The sequence below is a fragment of the Orcinus orca genome, chromosome 1, assembly GCF_937001465.1.
Source record: "Orcinus orca chromosome 1, mOrcOrc1.1, whole genome shotgun sequence".
Lineage (NCBI taxonomy): Eukaryota > Metazoa > Chordata > Mammalia > Artiodactyla > Delphinidae > Orcinus > Orcinus orca.
Window position 1 is genome coordinate 62239672 of NC_064559.1, and position 20334 is coordinate 62260005.

At 36.5% G+C, this 20334-nt stretch overlaps 1 protein-coding gene across 10 annotated transcripts in view; it reads right to left on the bottom strand.

Annotated features, from left to right (window-relative positions):
* The window catches only part of DCAF6 (DDB1 and CUL4 associated factor 6), a 179938-nt gene that overhangs the window by 10228 nt on the left and 149376 nt on the right, over window positions 1-20334 (bottom strand). For all 10 annotated transcript variants that reach the window (XM_033428015.2, XM_049715486.1, XM_049715488.1 and 7 more), the window contains one exon: window positions 1720-1858. In XM_033428015.2, the coding sequence (XP_033283906.1) occupies window positions 1720-1858 (139 nt within the window). The remainder of the gene's footprint in view (window positions 1-1719; window positions 1859-20334) is intronic.

Here is a 20334-nt window from a genome sequence, read left to right on the forward strand (position 1 = left end):
GTCTTCTAGTATATTGAAATCATGATAGAGATTTATCAGCAGGGATAAAGTGGCAGTAAGTAATGAAAAGTCCCCCATGAAGATAGGGATTTGCTTTGTTCAATGCTATATTTATAGTGCCTGAAACAGTACTTGGCACACAGTAGGTGCTGAGTTAATAACTGCTAAATGAATGAATGGGATTTCTGCGTTTTGAACAGTATAATGGAAACATATATATATGTTATTGAACTTTCCAAAAACGGTTCCATTTTCGATTTTACAAGATAATAAAAACAATTCATAGAAAAAAATGAATTGTTCCCTCCTGTATCTTGCTTTATGCCAAAAGAACAAAAAGTACCAATCTTTTTATTAGCTATTAGAAGCTCTCACAATCAAGAAGGAAAGATATAGATACATATTTACTTTTATGAAGCAATGAGACAAAGGATATGTTAGAATGGTTATGATGGAATTTTTCAGCAGATGCACATGAATGAACCATCAAAAATCTTTCTTTGTACTTCATATCAGAATTTTTGAAATCATTTTAAGTGCAGCTGCTACTTTGCTATTTTTGGCAAAGCAAAGGAGGGGAGGAATTTTTTTGTTACTTGGAATACTTTTATATTTACTTGTCTTCTTTTTTTTTTTCCATTCCTGTCCCTAATTATTTTCATTCAAAATTTTAACCAGCAAAATGCAAGAAATATAAATTGGTTACTTCTATCAATAATGAGTATGCTTTCCAGAATGATTAAATTATTACTACCAATGATATCTATAGAGACAGCTAATTGTTTCCCCATCCCAAAGTTACTTTTTGCCTTGACTCTAAAGAAAGCAGATTAAAACCGATTCTGTAGATACTTTTTGATAACTCAATGAATATATGAGAACACTTTCTAGATATAAATGGTTCGGAGTAACAGTTATGTTAATCATCTCACAAGATTCTCTTAGTAAACAGTTAATATTGCATTGGGTATATAGACTTCTGGGTTATAAAAACTTGAAAAGATCTTAGAGATCATCTGGTCTATTCTTATTTCATAGATGAGGAAATTAAAGTCTAGAAAGACAAGGTGACTAAAACAAATCTTTACTTGTCAATCTTTAAAAGAGTTATCATTAATATGACTATATTTTGCAAGGAACCTGGATTTCATGTATCCAAATCTTTCTCTCCAAAACCAACAAAGGGCACTAATATGAACTAAAAAAATCTACTAGGAAAGTAGACAACAAGTGTGAGAGAGTAAAAAAGAAGCAGTGGGGACTTCCCTGGTGGCGCAGTGGTTGAGAGTCCGCCTGCCGATGCAGGGGACACGGGTTCGTGCCCTGGTCCGGGAAGATCCCACATGCCGTGGAGCGGCTGGGCCCGTGAGCCATGGCCGCTGAGCCTGCGTATCCGGAGCCTGTGCTCCACAACGGGAGAGGCCACAACAGTGAGAGGCCCGCAAACCGCAAAAAAAAAGAAGCAATGGTTACTTGTACAAGCTAAAATTTTTAAAATTCTACAATAGTTCCTCAGTAGGGTAGAGTTTTCTTATAAAAAATGATGGTCTTTCACAATATATTATAGGACGAAAAGAACTATGTTTGGGTAAAGAGATAACTGTGAAGGTGCAATAATATATTGGAATCACACTAGCATATATGAAAATAATCATTATGGAAAAAAATTCATATTACAAAATTGCAGTTCTTCCAAAGAATGTCATGAGTATATGGTACCATTGTCCTGGAGTTGCGATGGCCCTTATAAACCATCTTTACTAGTGGCCTTCGAATGTTCAAGGTATCCAATTCCTCCATTTCTTTTCTTTCTTTTCTCCGCCTGAAGAACTCCTGAATTCGGGCAACAGCAGAGCGTCTATAAATTACATATTAGAAGAAAAAACAGAAATAAGTAAAAAACATTCACAGGCCACTACAGAATGAAAATGAGCAACATTAAAATACAGTAAAGTCTAGAAAACATTTAAACTAAACATTATGTCAATAAGGCATCCCCAACCAAAAGCATAAAGAGGCAGACACAACAGTGAGACTACATCAGACTAGTTGAGTTACTAAAACAAAATGTTTTAGTTAAGAGATCACTTAGAAATTTGGTACTGGTTGAGAGAGTAAAGGAAGTAGCATGCGGCACACTTTTTAAATGGCTGTTTTATAAAAACATAATACAGACAAAATTAATATGCAATTTACTACAAATAAAACAAAACCTATTCCATATTATTTGTCCTCTCCATGTTAGGAAATGTAAAGGCATAAAGAGAAACCAGAAGAAGAAACTAAGGTTAACATATAATTTCAGTAGATAAACTTATGTTTTGAGATTTTGTTTAAAGATATTTGTTCTCAGCAAAGAACAGACTAGTCAAGAAAAACAATATTAATATACATGAATAAAACAAGGACCTTCAAATAGAATCTATTCTATATGAACTCCATATTAGAGTACAGATTTGGAGCTAATGAGGCTGATTTTACTCTCCTAAGAACTGAGTTGGCCACAAAACTAGAGAATAAAGAACAATGGACTCTTTAAGACTGATTTAATTATTAGAAGGAACTTTTCCTAACACATGTTACTGAATAACTTTGTTAGTTTGAACTTCTCATTTAAAACATTATATTTTGCCATATAATAGACCAAAAATCCAAAATATATAAAATGTCTACAAATCAGTATGAAAAATGAACACTATAATAGAAAAAGAGTAAAGAACATGAATAGGGAAATTATAGAAGAAAGAGACTTAATAAATATACAAGAGGATGCCCAGCCTCACTAATATTAAGATAAAAATAAAAACAAATTGATCTTTTTGTATGTCTATCAGATTAAAAATTTTTTTACATCTATCAGAGTGGCAAGAATACAGGAAAATAGGCACTACTGGTAGGAGTTTGAAAGTTTTATATATAAAAAAGTGCACTCTTCTGTTGTAAACTTTTGACTGAAGTAGAACACATATTCAGGAAGGTATAAAATCATAAATGTGTAGCTCAATGCATTTTTGCAAAATAGCCCCATGTAACCAGTACCAGTATGAGAGATAGAGAATAAATAGAATTCCAGAAGTCTCTCTATGCTCCATTCCCATTATTACATTTCCCTTATAGGAAACCACTATTCTGACTTCTAACATGATGGATTAACTTTGCCTGTTTGTGAACATTAACTAAATGGAATCATACAAAATATATTTTGTGTCTAGCTTCTTTACCTCAATATTACATTTGTAAGATTCATCCATGTTGTTGAATTTAGCTATAGTTCATTCATCTTCTTTGCTGTAGAGTACTACTTTGTATAAATACATTATAATTTACTTTTTCCATTCAACTGTTGGTGAACATTGGGTTGTTTACAGGTTTTGATTACTGAAATAGTGCTTTGGTGAACATATGTACATATTTCTGTTGAGTATATATCCAGGAGTGGAATTGCTGGACCACAGTATGTGCATATGGTCAGCTTTAACAGATAGTCCCAAACAATTTTCCAAAGTGGTTACAGCAATTTATAATTCCACTGGCAATATATTAGTGTTCCAGTACAATATATTTTTGAGGAGAAATTAAATAATATCCATTAAAATTTAAAACATATATTTGCTTTGATGTAGCAATTTCATCTTTTAAAAATATATGCTGTAGAAAAACAAATATGCAAATATATATATATATACACACAATATATACAGACACACACACACACACATATATATTCACTGCAGTACTTTGAGAAACACTGGAAGTAATCTAAATGTCTTATACACAGAAAGGATAGGTTAAATAAATTATGGTACATCCATATATCGGAATACTTATGCCACCATTAAAAACAATAAGAAAGATCCATAAGCAAGAACATGAAAAATGTCAGCATTATCCTGCTGAATCTACAACATAGGTTAAAAAATAATTCATAGGGGAAAAATTTATATATATACATAGAAAGAGTCTAGAAAAACAGACACTAAATTGTTAATAACACTTTCTAAAACAATTACATAACAATTATGTAGTCTTTCTAAAACAATTACATAACAATTATGTAGTCTTATAATAAAAAGGTATTTTCTTTTTCATAAAATGGTATCATAAATTCTATAGGCTTTTTTAAAAAGTGTTTAAAAAACTTTATCCTATGCTATATATATGTTAAAAAAAAACAGGGTCTGAAATTTTAAGTTAGATATCGTTAGAAACTACCACACAGAAAGCTGACATGTTTAGGTTACTCTGATTATCTCTTTCTGATTGGGAAGTGATAAATGGGAAGGGCTGAGAGCTCAAATGTTCTCAAAAGAAACATAATTAATATGATTGAAACTCTCTTTTTTCTAAAGTGGAAGAGAAAAGGACACTCAATCAGTTAAAAGTATGTGATTAACAAGAAACCAATAAAGAAAAAAACTCTTGCTAAGAAAGAGTATCTAGGGCTTCCCTGGTGGCGCAGTGGTTGAGAGTCCGCCTGCCGATGCAGGGGACACGGGTTCGTGCCCCGGTCCGGGGAGATCCCACATGCTGCGGAGCGGCTGGGCCCGTGAGTCATGGCTGCTGGGCCTGCGCGTCCGCAGCCTGTGCTCCGCAATGGGAGAGGCCACAACAGTGAGAGGCCCGCATACCACCAAAAAAAAAAAAAAAAAAAAAAAAAGAAAGAGTATCTAGAAACTAACACAACATTGTAAATCAACTATACTTCTATAAAATAAATTTAAAAAAAAAGAGTATCAGGTAGTAGAGGAAATAGAAATAATCCTGCTGATAAACTGAAGGCCTTGGGAGCTATAAATGGAAAAAGAAACTATATGACAAATTAAGAATTAGACAAAAGCTCAAATCATTTAAAACAAGGTATGTGGGCAAAATTAAAGTTGAATGAGTAATGAGATGACAGTAATTAAGAATTGATGGTACCAAATCATAAGTGTTCATTTCACTTAAAAGTTTGCTGTAGAATATGGTCTAATTTACTGCTTAATGTTTGTTTGGCTTAATCCTGATAAAGAATAATTTTGAAAAATAGATCTCAAGTTATGTAGTCTGTATTGTACAGTTTAGATAAAAGATTAGGGTACCTACCACTATCTCGCTATAGGAAAATGATCTAAAACAGAAAAAAAAGCTTCAAGTACACACATTTCAAATTAGATGATAAAAAGTGACAGTAAATGTCAGGTAATGAACACAGCAAACAGTTCTAAAAGAGATGAATAAACTTAGAATAAATACATTGAGGGGAATTCCCTGGCAGTCCACTGGTTAGGACTCAGCACTTTCACTGCCAAGGGCCTGGGTTCAATCCCTGGTCAGGGAACTAATATCCCTCTGGCTGTGTGGCCAAAAAAAAAAAAATTAACACACTGATACCACTTTCCTAGAGGATATTTCATAAGAAACACCAAAAGAATATAAGATGTTGAAAATAATAAATTTGTAATTTATTACTTTGCAAATTTAATAAAATTAAAATTAAAATGATACATACATATGAAGAACACCAATCAGCAAATAACTAGTTATTAAAAGCCTACTATTTGCAAAGTTGTTTTTGAGAATATTAGTTATGAGTTCTTTTATATATATATGATAGCTTACGTTAACTTGGCATGCAATTTAAAATTCATAAAAGATAATATAAAGTTCAGTAAGCATGGAAAATTTCAGAAGTAAACAATAAATAAAGAGTATACATTCCAACCCAATGGAGGAAAAAAAATGAAAAAAGCAAAATAACAACAGCAAAAAGATAAAAATCTTAATCCTAAAAAAGACAGGAAAGTTAAAAAAAATTAGGTAAAACAGGATAATCAGAAGTAAAAAGTTGGAAACAAGTCCAAAAGTAGCCATGATAATAATAAAGAGACTAAATTCACCAATGGAGAAAAATGAGATTGTCTCAGGCATACCTAAAGTATTATGACAAGGAAAGATTTCAGGGAAAAAGGATATTGTGCAAATACTAATCAAATGAAAGGTGGCATAGCTACAGTAATATCAGACAAAACAGACTAAGATAAAAAGTAGCATTAAAGGTAGAGAGGATTACTACATATATAATAAGTTCAGTTTACCAGGAAGATATAACAATTTAACATATATGCATACAATAAAAAGCCTCAAACTGCATTAAAAAAGAAAATGACAGAACTACAAGGAGAATTAGATACATACACCATTTTAATGATTTCAATACCTCTCTCTCACTATTTTATAAGTCAAGCTAGCAAAAAATAGGGATAATATGAACAGCACAATTAGTCTTAATAGAATGGTCACAAATAAAATTCTACATTAAAAATTAAAGTCATATGCTTTTCAAGCACACAAGGCACATTTACAAATTTATCATGTACAAGGCCACAAAGCCACTTTCTACAAATTTCAAAGTATGCGTCTAAACCAACCATGTTCTCTGACCACAAATTAGATGTTAATGAAAAAAAGCTGAATGTATACAACTAAAGAAGTTAGAAAAAGAACCACAAAGGAATCTCAAATAATATACAAGAAAGGAAATAATAAAGAGAGAAGAAAAGTAGAAGTATAAAACAAAGGGGTTAACAAATATGAAAGAAATCAACAAAGCCAAAAGTTGTTTCTTTTTCTTTTTTTTTTTTTCTTTTTTTGGCTGTGCCACATGGCTTGCCAGATCTTAGTTCCCTGACCAGGATAATGGAGAAAAAATTAAGGGGGTTCAAAGAAATAATGTTATGAATAAAAAGGTGGCTATAACTAAAGACACAGCAGGAATTAAGAAGACAATAAAAATACTATAATAAATTTGAAAAGTTAGATGAATCGACAAATTGAAAAATATCACCTAAAACTGACTAAAGAAGAGAGAGTTGAAATAGTCCTGTAATTATTAAAGAATCAAAATAATACTTAAAAAACATATCCCAAAGAAAATACCAGTTCCAGATAATTTTATAAGTAGCGTCTAGTAAATTTTCAAAGAAAAGATCATTCCAATCTTATACAAACTCTGCCAGAGAAAAGAAAAAGAGGAAATATTCTTCTACTCATTCTCTGAGGCTACTGTAACTTTTTACCAAAAAAAGGGTCATGAGACTATAAGAAAGGAAATTCAGTCAGAATATAGATGCAAAAGTCCTCACAAAATATTAGCAAACTAAATCCAACAACATGTCCAAAAGATAATCTATCATGACCAAGTTAGATTTATCTCAGGAGTATAAAGATTGTTAAATCTGCTTCCACATGCAAGGAGCTTGAAGGTTCCCACTTCGAAGCTAATAAGTAAAAGCTGAATGGACTGAAAAATCAACAACTCTTCTTGGATCCCTAAGAGAGGGGAGGACACCAGGCATCACAGAACTCCAGAATGCGTCCCCTCCCCCCCACATCACCACATTACTAAAGGCCTATGTACCACAGTTCCTATTACCTAGTACAACATATACAGCTGTGGAAAAAAATTACAAGGCATAACAAAAGGCAAAAAACAATCTGAAGAGACAGCATCAGAACCAGATATGGCAGGGATGTTGGAACTCTCAGACCAGGAATTTATTTATTTTATATATATATTTTTTAACATCTTTATTGGAGTATAATTGCTTTACAATGGTGTGTTGGTTTTTGCTTTATAACAAAGTTAATCAGCTACACATATACATATATCCTCACATCTCCTCCCTCTTGCGACAGACCAGGAATTTAAAACAACTATGATTCGGGACTTCCCTGGCGGTCCAGTGGTTAAGACTCTGCACTTCCCATGCAGGGGGCGTGGGTTTGATCCCTGGTCGGGGAACTGGGATACCACATGCTGCACCACATGGCCAAAAAAAAAAAAAAAGATCCTTCCTGCCATCAGCATCCTCAGACCTCCTCTGTCCTCCAGACTACTGCAACAGCTCTGAAAGCTTCCTGACCTCTCCCAACGCCAGCCAGCTTATAAAGCCTCCTCCCCCAGCAACTGGGGAATTTGTCTTCAGGGCTCTCATTCCCCTTTAAAAGAATAAAAAAATATATAAAACAACTATGATTAATATGCCAAGGGCTCTCTAACTGATAAAGTAGACAGCATGCAAGAATAGATGGGCAATGTAAGCAGAGAGATGAAAATCCTAAGAAAGAAACAAAAAGAAATGCAAGAGATCAAAAACACTGGAACAGAAACAAAGACTACCTTTGACGGGCTTATTAGTAGACCGGACATGGCTGAGAAAAGAATCTTTGAGCTAAAGGCTATATCAACAGAATCCTTTAAAACCAAAAAGCAAAGAGAGCAAAGATTGAAAAAAACAAACAGAATATCCAAGGACTGTGGGATAACTATCAATACAATAAGTGTAACATAGATATAATGGGAAAATCACAGTGAGAAGAAAGGAACAGAAGAAATATTTGAAACAATAATGACTGAGAATTTCCCCAAATTAATGTGAGACACTGAACCACAGATTCAGGAAGCTCAGAGAACACCTTGCAAGATAAATGCCAAAAAAGAACTATACTTTGGCATATCACTTTCAAAATATGAAAATCAAAGATAAAGAAAAAAATCCTGAAAGAAGTCTGAGGAAAAAAAAAATCATACCTATAAAGGAACAAAGATAAGAATCACATCCTACTTCTCCTCAGAAACCATGAAACAAAAAGAGAACAGAGTGAAATAATCAAAGTGTTGAGAGAAAAAAGCAAGACAAAACCACCAACCTAGAATTCTGTGCACTGGAAAATTATCCTTCTAAAGTGAATGAGAATAAAGTCTTTCTCAAACAAAAACTGAAGAAATTTGTTGCCAGTAGACTTGCCTTGCAAGAGAAGTTCTTTAGAGAGAAGGAAAATAATAAAGGTCAGAAACATGAACTGACATAAACAACAGGAGGGCATCAAAGAAGGAAAGAGTGAAGGTAAAATAAAAACTTCTACTTTTCTTATTCTAACAAATAACACTTTGTTCAAAATAATAATAGCAACAAGCATTCCATTATCTATGTGCATATATATATATATGCTTATGTATGCTTACATTAAAGTGAAATGAATTACAGCAATGACACAAGGCACAGAAAGAAGGAACTAGGATTTTGTTATTATAAGGTACTCACACTACCTGTGAAGCGGTATAGTGTTATTTGAATTAGCTGTAAATTTATATTGCAAACTCTAGGACAACCACTAAAAAGTAAAAAAAGAAGTACAAATGCTATGCTAAGAAAGGAGAGAAAATGGAATCATATAAAATGCTGAATTAAAACCACAAAAGGTGACCTTCGAGATGGCGGAAGATTACAACATGGAGATCACCTTCCTCCCCACAAATACATCAAAAATACATCTACATGTGGAACAACTCCTACAGAACACCTACTGAACGCTGGTAGAAGACATCAGACCTCCCAAAAGGCAAGAAAGTCCCCACGCACCTGCGTAGGGCAAAAGAAAAAAGAATAAACAGAGACAAAAGAATAGGGACGGGACCTGCACCAGTGGGAGGGAGCCGTGAAGGAGGAAAGGTTTCCACACAATAGGAAGCCCCTTTGCGGGCTGAGACTGCGGGTGGCGGAGCGGGGAAGCTTCGGCGCCGCGGAGGAGAGCGCAGCCACCGGGGTGCGGAGGGCAAAGCGGAGAAATCCCCGCACGGAGGACTGGTGCTGACCAGCACTCACCAGCCCGAGAAGTTGTCTGCTCCCTGCGCTGGGGCGGGTGGGGGCTGGGAGCTGAGGCTCCGGCTTCGGTTGGAGCGCCGGGAGAGGACTGGGGTTGGCGGCGTGAACAAAGCCTGAAGGGGGCTAGGGCGCCACGGCTAGCCGGGAGGAAGTCCGGGAAAAAGACTGGAACTGCCTAAGACGCAAGAGACCATTGTTTCGGGGTCTGTGAGGAGAGGGCATTCAGAGCACTGCCTAAACGAGCTCCACAGACGGGCGCGAGCCGCAGTTATCAGCGTGGACACAGGGACGGGCATGAGACGCTAAGATCCCTGTGTGCAAGCACAGGTCACTATCCACACCTCCACTCCCGGGAGCCTGTGCAGCCCCCCACTGCCAGGGTCCCATGATCCAGCGCCAACTTCCCCAGGAAAACATACAGCGCACCTCAGGCTGTTGCAACGTCACACCAGCCTCTGCTGCCCCAGGCTCGCCCCTCCCTTCCCTGCCTGAGGTGAGCCTGAGCTCCCTAATCAGCTGCTACTTTAACCCTGTCCTATCTGAGCGAATAAAAGACACGCTCAGGCAACCTATAAACAGAGGCGGGGCCAATCCAAAGCTGAACTCCAGGAGCTATGTGAACAAATAAGAGAAAGGGAAACCTCTCCCAGCAGCCTCAGGAGCAGCGGATTAAATCTCCACAATCAACTTGATGTACCCTGCATCTCTGGAATAGCTGAATAGGCAAAGAATCATCCCAAAATTGAGGTGGTGGACTTTGGGAGCAATGATAAATATATTTTTTTGCTTTTTCTCTTTTTGTGAGTGTGTTTGTGTATGCTTCTGTGTGTGATTTTGTCTGCGTAGCTTTGCTTTTACCATTTGTCCTGGGGTCTGTCCGTTTTTTTTTTTTTTTAGCATAGTTTTTAGAGCTTGTTATCAGTGGTGGATTTGTTTTTTGGCTTGGTTGTTCTCTTCTTTCTTTCTTTTTTTTTCTTACTTTTTAATATGTTTTTATTTTCAATAATTATATTTTATTTTAATAACTTTATTTTATTCTTTTTCTTTCTTTCTTTCTCTCTCTCTCTCTCTCTCTTTCTTTCTCCCTTTTCTTCTGAGCCATGTGGCTGACACGGTCTTGGTGCTCCGGCCGGGTGTCAGGCCTGTGCCTCTGAGGTGGGAGAACTGAGTTCAGGACATTGGTCCACCTGAGGCCTCCGAGCTCTATGTAATATCAAATGGCGAAAGCTTTCCAAGTGATCCCCATCTCAATGCTAAGACCCAGCTCCACTCAACGACCAGCGAGCTACAGTGCTGGACACCCTATGCCAAACAACTAGCAAGACAGGAACACAACTCCACACATTAGCAGAGAGAATGCCTAAAATCATAATAAGGTCACAGACACCACAAAACACATGACTGGACACAGACCTGCCCACCAGAAAGACAAGATCCAGCCTCATCCACCAGAACACAGGCACTAGTACCCTCCACCAGGAAGCCTACACAACCCACTGAACCAACCTTAGCCACTGGGGGCAGACACCAAAAACAACAGGAACTACGAAACTATAGCCTGCGAAAAGGAGACACCAAACACAGTAAGTTAAGCAAAATGAGAAGACAGAGAAACAAACAGCAGATGAAGGAGCAAGGTAAAAACCCACCAGACCTAACAAATGAAAAGGAAATAGGCAGTCTACATAAAAAAGAATTCAGAGTAATGACAGTAAAGATGAGCCAAAATCTTGGAAACAGAATGGAGAAAATATAAGAAATGTTTAACAAGGACCTAGACGAACTAAAGGGCAAACAAACAATGATGAAAAATACAATAAATGAAATTAAAAATTCTCTAGAAGGAATCAATAGCAGAATAACTGAGGCAGAAGAATGGATAAGGGACCTGGAAGATAAGACACTGGAAATAACTACTGCAGAGCAGAATAAAGAAAAAAGAATGCAAAGAATTGAGGACAGTCTCAGAGACCTATGGGCCAACATTAAACGCACCAATATTCGAATTACAGGGGTCCCAGAAGAAGAGAAAAAGAAAGGGACTGAAAAAATACTTGAAGAGATTATAGTTGAAAACTTCCCTAATATGGGAAAGGAAACAGTTAATCAAGTCCAGGAAGCACAGAGAGTCCCATACAGGATAAATCCAAGGAGAAACATGACAAGACACATATTAATCAAACTATCAAAAATTAAATACAAAGAAAAAATATAAAAAGCAGCAAGGGAAAAATAACATATAAGGGAATCCCCATAAGGTTAACAGCTGATCTTTCAGCAGAAACTCTGCAAGCCAGAAGGGAGTGGCAGGACATATGTAAAGTGAAGAAAGGGAAAAACCTACAACCAAGATTACTCTACCTGGCAAGGATCTCATTCAGATTCGAAAGAGGAATTAAAACCTTTACAGACAAGCAAAAGCTAAGAGAATTCAGCACCACCAAACCAGCTTTACAACAAATGCTAAAGGAAATTCTCTAGGCAGGAAACATAAGAGAAGGAAAAGACCTACAATAACAAAGCCAAAACAATTAAGAAAATGGTAATAGGAACATACATATCGATAATTACCTTAAATGTAAATGGATTAAATGCTCCAACCAGAAGACACAGACTGGCTGAATGAATACAAAATCAAGACCCATATATATACTGTCTACAAGAGACCCACTTCAGACCTAGGGGCACATACAGACTGAAAGTGAGGGGATGGAAAAAGATATTCAACACAAATGGAAATCAAAAGAAAGCTGAAGTCGCAATTCTCATGTCAGACAAAATAGACTTTAAAATAAAGACTATTAGAAGAGACAAAGAAGGACACTACATAATGATTAAGGGATCGATCCAAGAAGAAGATACAACAATTGTAAATATTTATGCACCCAACATAGGAGCACCTCAGTACATAAGGCAAATGCTAACAGCCATAAAAGGGGAAATCAACAGTAACAAAATCATAGTAGGGGACTTTAGCACCCCACTTTCACCAATGGACAGATCATCCAAAACGAAAATAAACAAGGAAACACAAGCTTTAACTGATATATTAAACAAGATAAACTTAATTGATATTTATAGGACATTCCATTGAAAAATAACAGAACACACTTTCTTCTCAAGTAGCCATGGAACATTCTCCAGGATAGATCATATCTTGGGTCACAAATCAAGCCTTGGTAAATTTAAGAAAACTGAAATCGTACGAAGTATCTTTTCCGACCACAACGCTATGAGACTAGGTATCAATTACAGGAAAAAATCTGTAAAACATGCAAACAGATGGAGGCTAAACAATACGCTACTTAATAACCAAGAGATCAGTAAAGAAATCAAAGAGGAAACCAAAAAATACCTAGAAACAAATGACAATGAAAACACGACGACCCCAAACCTATGGGATGCAGCAAAAGCAGTTCTAAGAGGGAAGTTTATAGCAATATAATCTTACTTTAAGAAACAAGAAACATCTCAAATAAACAACCTAACCTTACACCTAAAGCAATCAGAGAGAGAACAAAAAACCCCCAAAGTTAGCAGAAGGAAAGAAATCATAAAGATTGCCTTACACCTAAAGCAATCAGAGAGAGAACAAAAAAACCCCAAAGTTAGCAGAAGGAAAGAAATCATAAAGGAAAGAAATCATAAAGATCGGATCAGAAATAAATGAAAAAGAAATGAAGGAAACAATAGCAAAGATCAATAAAACTAAAAGCTGGTTCTTTTAGAAGATAAGCGAAAATGATAAACCATCAGCCAGACTCATCAAGAAAAAAAGAGAGAAGACTCAAATCAATAGAATTAGAAATGAAAAAGGAGAAGTAACAACTAACACTGCAGAAATACAAAGGAGCATGAGAGATTACTACAAGCAACTCTATGTCAATAAACGGACAACCTGGAAGAAATGGTCGAATTCTTAGAAAAGCACAACCTACTGAGACTGACCCAGGAAGAAATAGAAAATATAAACAGACCAATCACAAGCACTGAAATTGAGACTGTGATTAAAAATCTTCCAACAAACAAAAGTCCAGGACCAGATGGCTTCACAGGTGAATTGTATCAAACATTTAGAGAAGAGCTAACACCTATCCTTCTCAAACTCTTCCAAAATATAGCAGAGGGAGGAACACTCCCATACTCATTCTACAAGACCACCATCACCCTGATACCAAAACCAGACAAAGATGTCACAAAGAAAGAAAACTACAAGCCAATATCACTGATGAACATAGATGCAAAAATCCTCAACAAAATACTAGCAAACAGAATCCAACAGCACATTAAAAGGATCATACACCATGATCAAGTGGGGTTTATCCCAGGAATGCAAGGATTCTTCAATATATACAAATCAATCAATGTGATACACCATATTAACAAATTGAAGAATAAAATCCATATGATCATCTCGATAGATGCAGAAAAAGCTTTCAACAAAATTCAACACCCATTTATGATAAAAACCTTTCGAAAGTAGACACAGAGGGAACTTATCTCAACATAATGAAGGCCATATATGACAAACCCACAGCGAACACTGTTCTCAATGGTGAAAAACTGAAAACATTTCCACTAAGATCAGGAACAAGACAAGGTTGCACACTCTCACCACTATTACTCAAGATAGTTTTGGAAGTTTTCCCACAGCAATCAGAGAAGAAAAAGAAATAAAAGGAATCCAAATCAGAAAAGAAGTAAAGCTGTCACTGTTTGCAGATGACATGATACTATACATACAGAATCCTAAAGATGCTACCAGAAAACTACTAGAGCTAATCAGTGAATTTGGTAAAGTAGCAGGATACAAAATTAATGCACAGAAATCTCTTGCATTCCTAGACACTAATGATGAAAAATCTGAAAGAGAAATTAAGGAAACATTCCCATTTACCACTGAAACATAAAGAATAAAATACCTAGGAGTAAACCTATCTAAAGAGACAAAAGACCTGTATGCAGAAAACTATAAGACACTGATGAAAGAAATTAAAGATGATACAAACAGATGGAGAGATATACCATGTTTTTGGATTGGAAGAATCAACATTGTGAAAATGACTATACTACCCAAAGCAGCGTACAGATTCAATGCAATCCCTATCAAATTCAGTGGCATTTTCCACAGAACAATAACAAAAAATTTCACAATTTGTATGGAAACACAAAAGACCCTGAATAGCCAAAGCAATCTTGAGAAAGAAAAATACAGCTGGAGGAATCAGGCTCCCTGACCTCAGACTGTACTACAAAGTTACAGTAATCAAGACAGTATGGTACTGGCACAAAAACAGAAATATAGCTCAATGGAGCAGGATAGAAAGCCCAGAGATAAACCCACTCACATATGGTCACCTTATGTTTGATAAAGGAGGCAAGAATACACAATGGACAAAAGACAGCCTCTTCAATAAGTGGTGCTGGGAAAACTGGACAGCTACATGTAAAAGAATGAAATTAGAACACTCCCTAACACCATACACAAAAATAAACTCAATATGGATTAAAGACCTAAATGTAAGGCCAGAAACTATAAAACTCTTAGAGGAAAACATAGGCAGAACACTCTATGACATACATCACAGCAAGATCCTTTTTGACCCACCTCCTAGAGAAATGGAAATAAAAACAAAAATAAACAAATGGGACCTAATGAAACTTAAAAGCTTTTGCACAGCAAAGGAAACCATAAACAAGATGAAAAGACAACCCTCAGAACAGGAGAAAATATTTGCAAAGGAAGAAACAGACAAAGGATTAATCTCCAAAATTTACAAGCAGCTCATGCAGCTCAATATCAAAAAAACAAACAACCCAATCCAAAAATGGGCTGAAGACCTAAATAGACATTTCTCCAAAGAAGATATACAGATTGTCAACAAACACAGGAAAGAATGCTCAATGTCACTACTCATTAGAGAAATGCAAATCAAAAGTACATTGAGATATTACCTCACACCAGTCAGAATGGCCATCATCAAAAATTCTACAAACAATAAATGCTGGAGAGGGTGTGGAGAAAAGGAACCTTCTTGCACTGCTGGTGGGAATGTACATTGATACAGCCACTATGGAGAACAGTATGGAGGTTCCTTAAATAACTAAAAATAGAACTACCATATGACCCAGGAATCCCACTACTGGGCATATACCATGAGAAAACCGTAATTGAGAAAGAGTCATGTACCACAGTGTTCATTGCAGCTCTATTTACAATAGCCAGGACATGGAAGCAACCTAAGTGTCCATCAACAGATGAATGGATAAAGAAGATATGGCACATATATACAATGGAATATTATTCAGCCATAAAAAGAAATGAAATTGAGTTATTTGTAGTGTGGTGGATGGACCTAGAGTCTGTCACACAGAGTGAAGTAAATCAGAAAGAGAAAAACAAATACCGTATGCTAACACATATATATGAAAGCTAAAAAGAAAAAAAATCGTTATGAAGAACGTAGGCACAGGACAGGAATAAAGACGCAGACGTAGAGAATGGACTTGAGGACACGGGGTGGGGGGGAAGGGTAAGCTGAGAAGAAGTGAGAGAGTGGCATGGACATATATACACTACCAAATGTAAAACAGATAGCTAGTGGGAAGCAGCCGCATAGCACAGGGAGATCAGCTCAGTGCTTTGTGACCACCTAGAGGGCTGGGATAGGGACTTGGGAGGGAGACGTAAGAGGGAGGAGATATGGGGATATATGTACATGTATAGCTGATTCACTTTGTTATAAAGCAGAAACTAACACACCACTGTAAAGCAGTTATACTCCAATAAAGATATTTAAAAAGAAAAAAAAAAACACAAAAGGCAAAAAAAGAGTGGAAGACCAAAATAGGAACAAACAACAAGGGCAAGAAATAGAAAACAGCAATGAATACGGTAGACATTAATCCAACTATATCAATAATCACTTTGAATGTCAATGTTCTAAATATACTAACCAAAAGACAGAGCTTGTCAGAGTGGATCAAACAATATGACCCAACTATCTGTTGTCTACAAAAAAACTCCCTTTAAATACAGACTCCCATAGAGTAAAACTAAATGAATGAAAAAATATATATACCATTCTAATACTAGTCAAAACAAAGCAGGGGTTAACTATAATTTTTTCAGAGGGAGTAGACTTCAAAGTAGGCAAAATTATCAGGGGTAAAAAAGAGCATTACATAATGATAAAGGAATCAACTCTTCATGAAGACATAACAATCCTTAATGTGCATGTCTAACTACAGAGGGTCAAAATACGTGAGACAAAAACTGATAGAACTGCAAGGAGAAATAGGTGAATCCACTATTATAATTGGAGACAATTAGGCACTGAATATATTATACTGAACGAAAACATTTAGAGAATACGGAGAAAGACAGGCATTAAACAAACCATCCCTGAAATAAATGTATGATTACATACATACATACATCTGTCCACTCTTCTCATTTCCCACTGCTATCACCTTAGATTGGACCCCTCATCATCTCTCACCTGGCCTACTGCAATAGCCTCTTATGTAGTCTTGCTGTTTTCAATTTTACTCCCTTCCAATCAGCCATCTATGAAGCTGCCAAAATGATCTAAGACATAAATCTAGTCATGTTTCTCCCAAGTTGGAATAATTTCTATAGCATCCCACTGCTTAAAAAATTGATTTACTCACTCATGCAACAAATATTTACTGTTTAATGAAAAAAGATATGCTGTTACATCTTAGAAAATTAAATCAGAATCCCAAACAGCGTACAAACAAAAGAGGCAGCTTATATAAGGACATTTTAACAGTGTATAACCTTTTGCCAAAGATGTTTTTTTGCTGAATATGTATACACTGTGATTGGAATGTAATTTTTTGTTCAGAACTGAATCTCTGTGTCCATTGAACAATTCTCCTATTCTCCCTTATCCCAACCTCTGGCAACTACCATTCTACCTTCTGTTTCTAATGTTGCATCCTGACACTGGAAAAGAGACTGTTACAAACTAAGTGCTTTAAGCACCTTCAGCCCTCTAATCAGTCTTTTCAATGTCCTCCCAATTCTCAAAGATGGGAGCTCAGAGGAATATTGGCTTTTCCCGATCCTCCCTCTTAATTGGCTTGGAGAAACATTTCTCCAGATTGGGGAATCTCTTCCAGGCCTGACACCAAAGCCACACTCAGTGCTCAGCCCACTACTATAAAACGGCCTCTGCCTCGGAGTAATAAACAATTCAAATAGTGGGGATCTCTAATGAACTTCAAGGGGGTTCCTGCCTCTGAATCTATTCCTTCTTGTTTAGGTGTTTGAGAGATACATGCCCTATTCTCCTTAGTTCCTCTATCCCTCTACCCCTACCCATTTATTAAACTAAGACTTCTTAGAGAAGTATCATGCTGGAATTTATTTCTCCCAAAAGGGAGAAATAATTCTAGAAATTGATAGTAGTCATCAAAGTAACCCACCAGGTGAATTAAATGCTCCTTCGACATCTTTTATTTGTTTAGTTTCTAATAGAAGTAGAGCAGAGTCTTGGAAACACTGACCATTTGTCCCTATTGAATCAACTACCACCTTCCTTATGGGCAAACTGATGTTGGCAAAATTCACAGTGCACCTCCCATCAAAATTCAAATAAGTCCCTCAAAACTCTTCCCAGAATTAATTAATATCCTTTAAGTATAGAAGCCCTTCAAGGCATGAAACCCATAATAGAAGATTACAAGGCTCAAGGTCTCATTACCCTTTATACTAGCCCCTATTACTCTCCCATTCTTCTGGTGAGAAAACGTAAGGGCCGAGGGTGAAGGTTTGTCCAGAACCTCTGAGCAGTAAATAACACTGTCATCCCTTGACACTGTTGTTCCTGACACTCATATGTTACTAACAGCCATTCCTGCCGGAAGCAATTTTTTTTTTTTTTTTACTGTAATTGATTTATGCAGTGCATTCTTTAGTATTCCAGGTGATGAAGCTAGCTAATACCTTTTTGCCTTCACTTAGGAACAAAAAATTTTCACCTGGACAGTAATGCCTCAGCGTTTTACTAAGAGTTCTTATTTATCACAAATTCTGAAGGCTGATATAAAGTTCCCTAGAAACTTATTTACAAAACAGAAGTAGAGTCACGGAGGTAGAAAACAAACTTATGGTTACCAAAGGACAAGGATGGGGAGGGATAAACTGGGAGACTGCGACTGACATATACACACGACTGTATATAAAATAGATAACTAATAAGAGCCTGCTGTATAGTACAGGGAACTCTACTCAATACTCTGAATGGCCTATCTGGGAAAAGAATCTAAAAAAAAAAAAAGAGTAGATATAACTGATTCACTCTACTGTACGCCTGAAACTAACACAACATTGTAAATCAACTATACTCCAATAAAAATATAAAAAACAAAACAAAACAGAAAAGTTCCCTAGAGGTTCTACTGTGCAATATGTGGATGATTTGCTTCTTTGCTCTCCTTCTCAAACCTCCTCAAAGGAAGACAGTATTCACTTGCTAAAGCTTTTAGCCTTAAAGGCTTAAAGTTGCCAAAGAAAAATTGCAGTTTGCCCAAACCCAGATTCAATATTTAGGGCATCTGATATCAGAACGAGGGCTAAACCTAGACCTTGACAGACTTCATGATGTCCTAAGTTTCCCAAAACTCAAAACCTAGTGCCAACTGTGAGGTTTTCTTGGTTTGGTTGGTTATTGACGAAACTGGATTCCGAATTTCTCTCTTATGGCCAAATTTCTATGTTTTCCTTAATAACAACCCTGGCCCAATTTTATGCGAAGAAGGAGACAACATAGACTTTAAAGGCCTTAAAGGAGAGTTTGATGAACCCACCCGTCTTTGGGCATCCCAATTACCACATTCCCCTTTTTCTTTTTGTATATGAAAAAAAAGGGAATGCCCTTGGGGTGCTGATGCAAAAACATCGCCCCATAGGGTATTACAGCCAGCAACTGGACCCTGTGGCACAGGGATACCCCCCTTGCCTTAGAGCTATTAAAGCCACTGCCCTTTTGGCTAAGGCCACTGAGAAAATCATTATGGGATCCGCTTTAACCATTTTTGTACCTCATGCAGCAGAAGCTCTCCTGAATTCTCATCACACTCAACATTTCTCTGCCAGCTACCTCACCTCCTGTTAAATCCTTTTGTTAGCTGCCCCTCACATCATTCTTCTACGTTGTAATACCTTATCCTGGCTACTCTTCTCCCCTCCATCATTTTCAAAGTCCCTCATGACTGCTTAATGCTGATGAACTAACTCCTGACTCCTCGTGATGATCTACAGGAAATTCCATCAGGTAATAATGCCGACTTCTCATGGCTCACTGATGGTTCTTTAAAAGGTGACAATGGCGAATACTGTGCTGGGTATGTTATTCTAATTCCTTTTAGTGTTGTTGAGGCAGCATCTTTTTCTATGGCTACTTTGACCCAACAGGCTGAATTATACACCCTTACACAGGCTTGTACTTTAGCCAAGGATAAAACTGCCAATATTATATTTGAGTTGGCCAAAAAAGTTCATTCAGTTAGTGAATACGTTGTTCAATAAAATTCTTGATGAAAATGAAAAATGTCTTTTATTTTTACTTAAAACAGAAAGAAACTTTTTAGCCAACTCAATACTAATAGTAGATATGCTTTTGGAGTAGCTCATGATTTGGGAATGTTATGGAAGCAA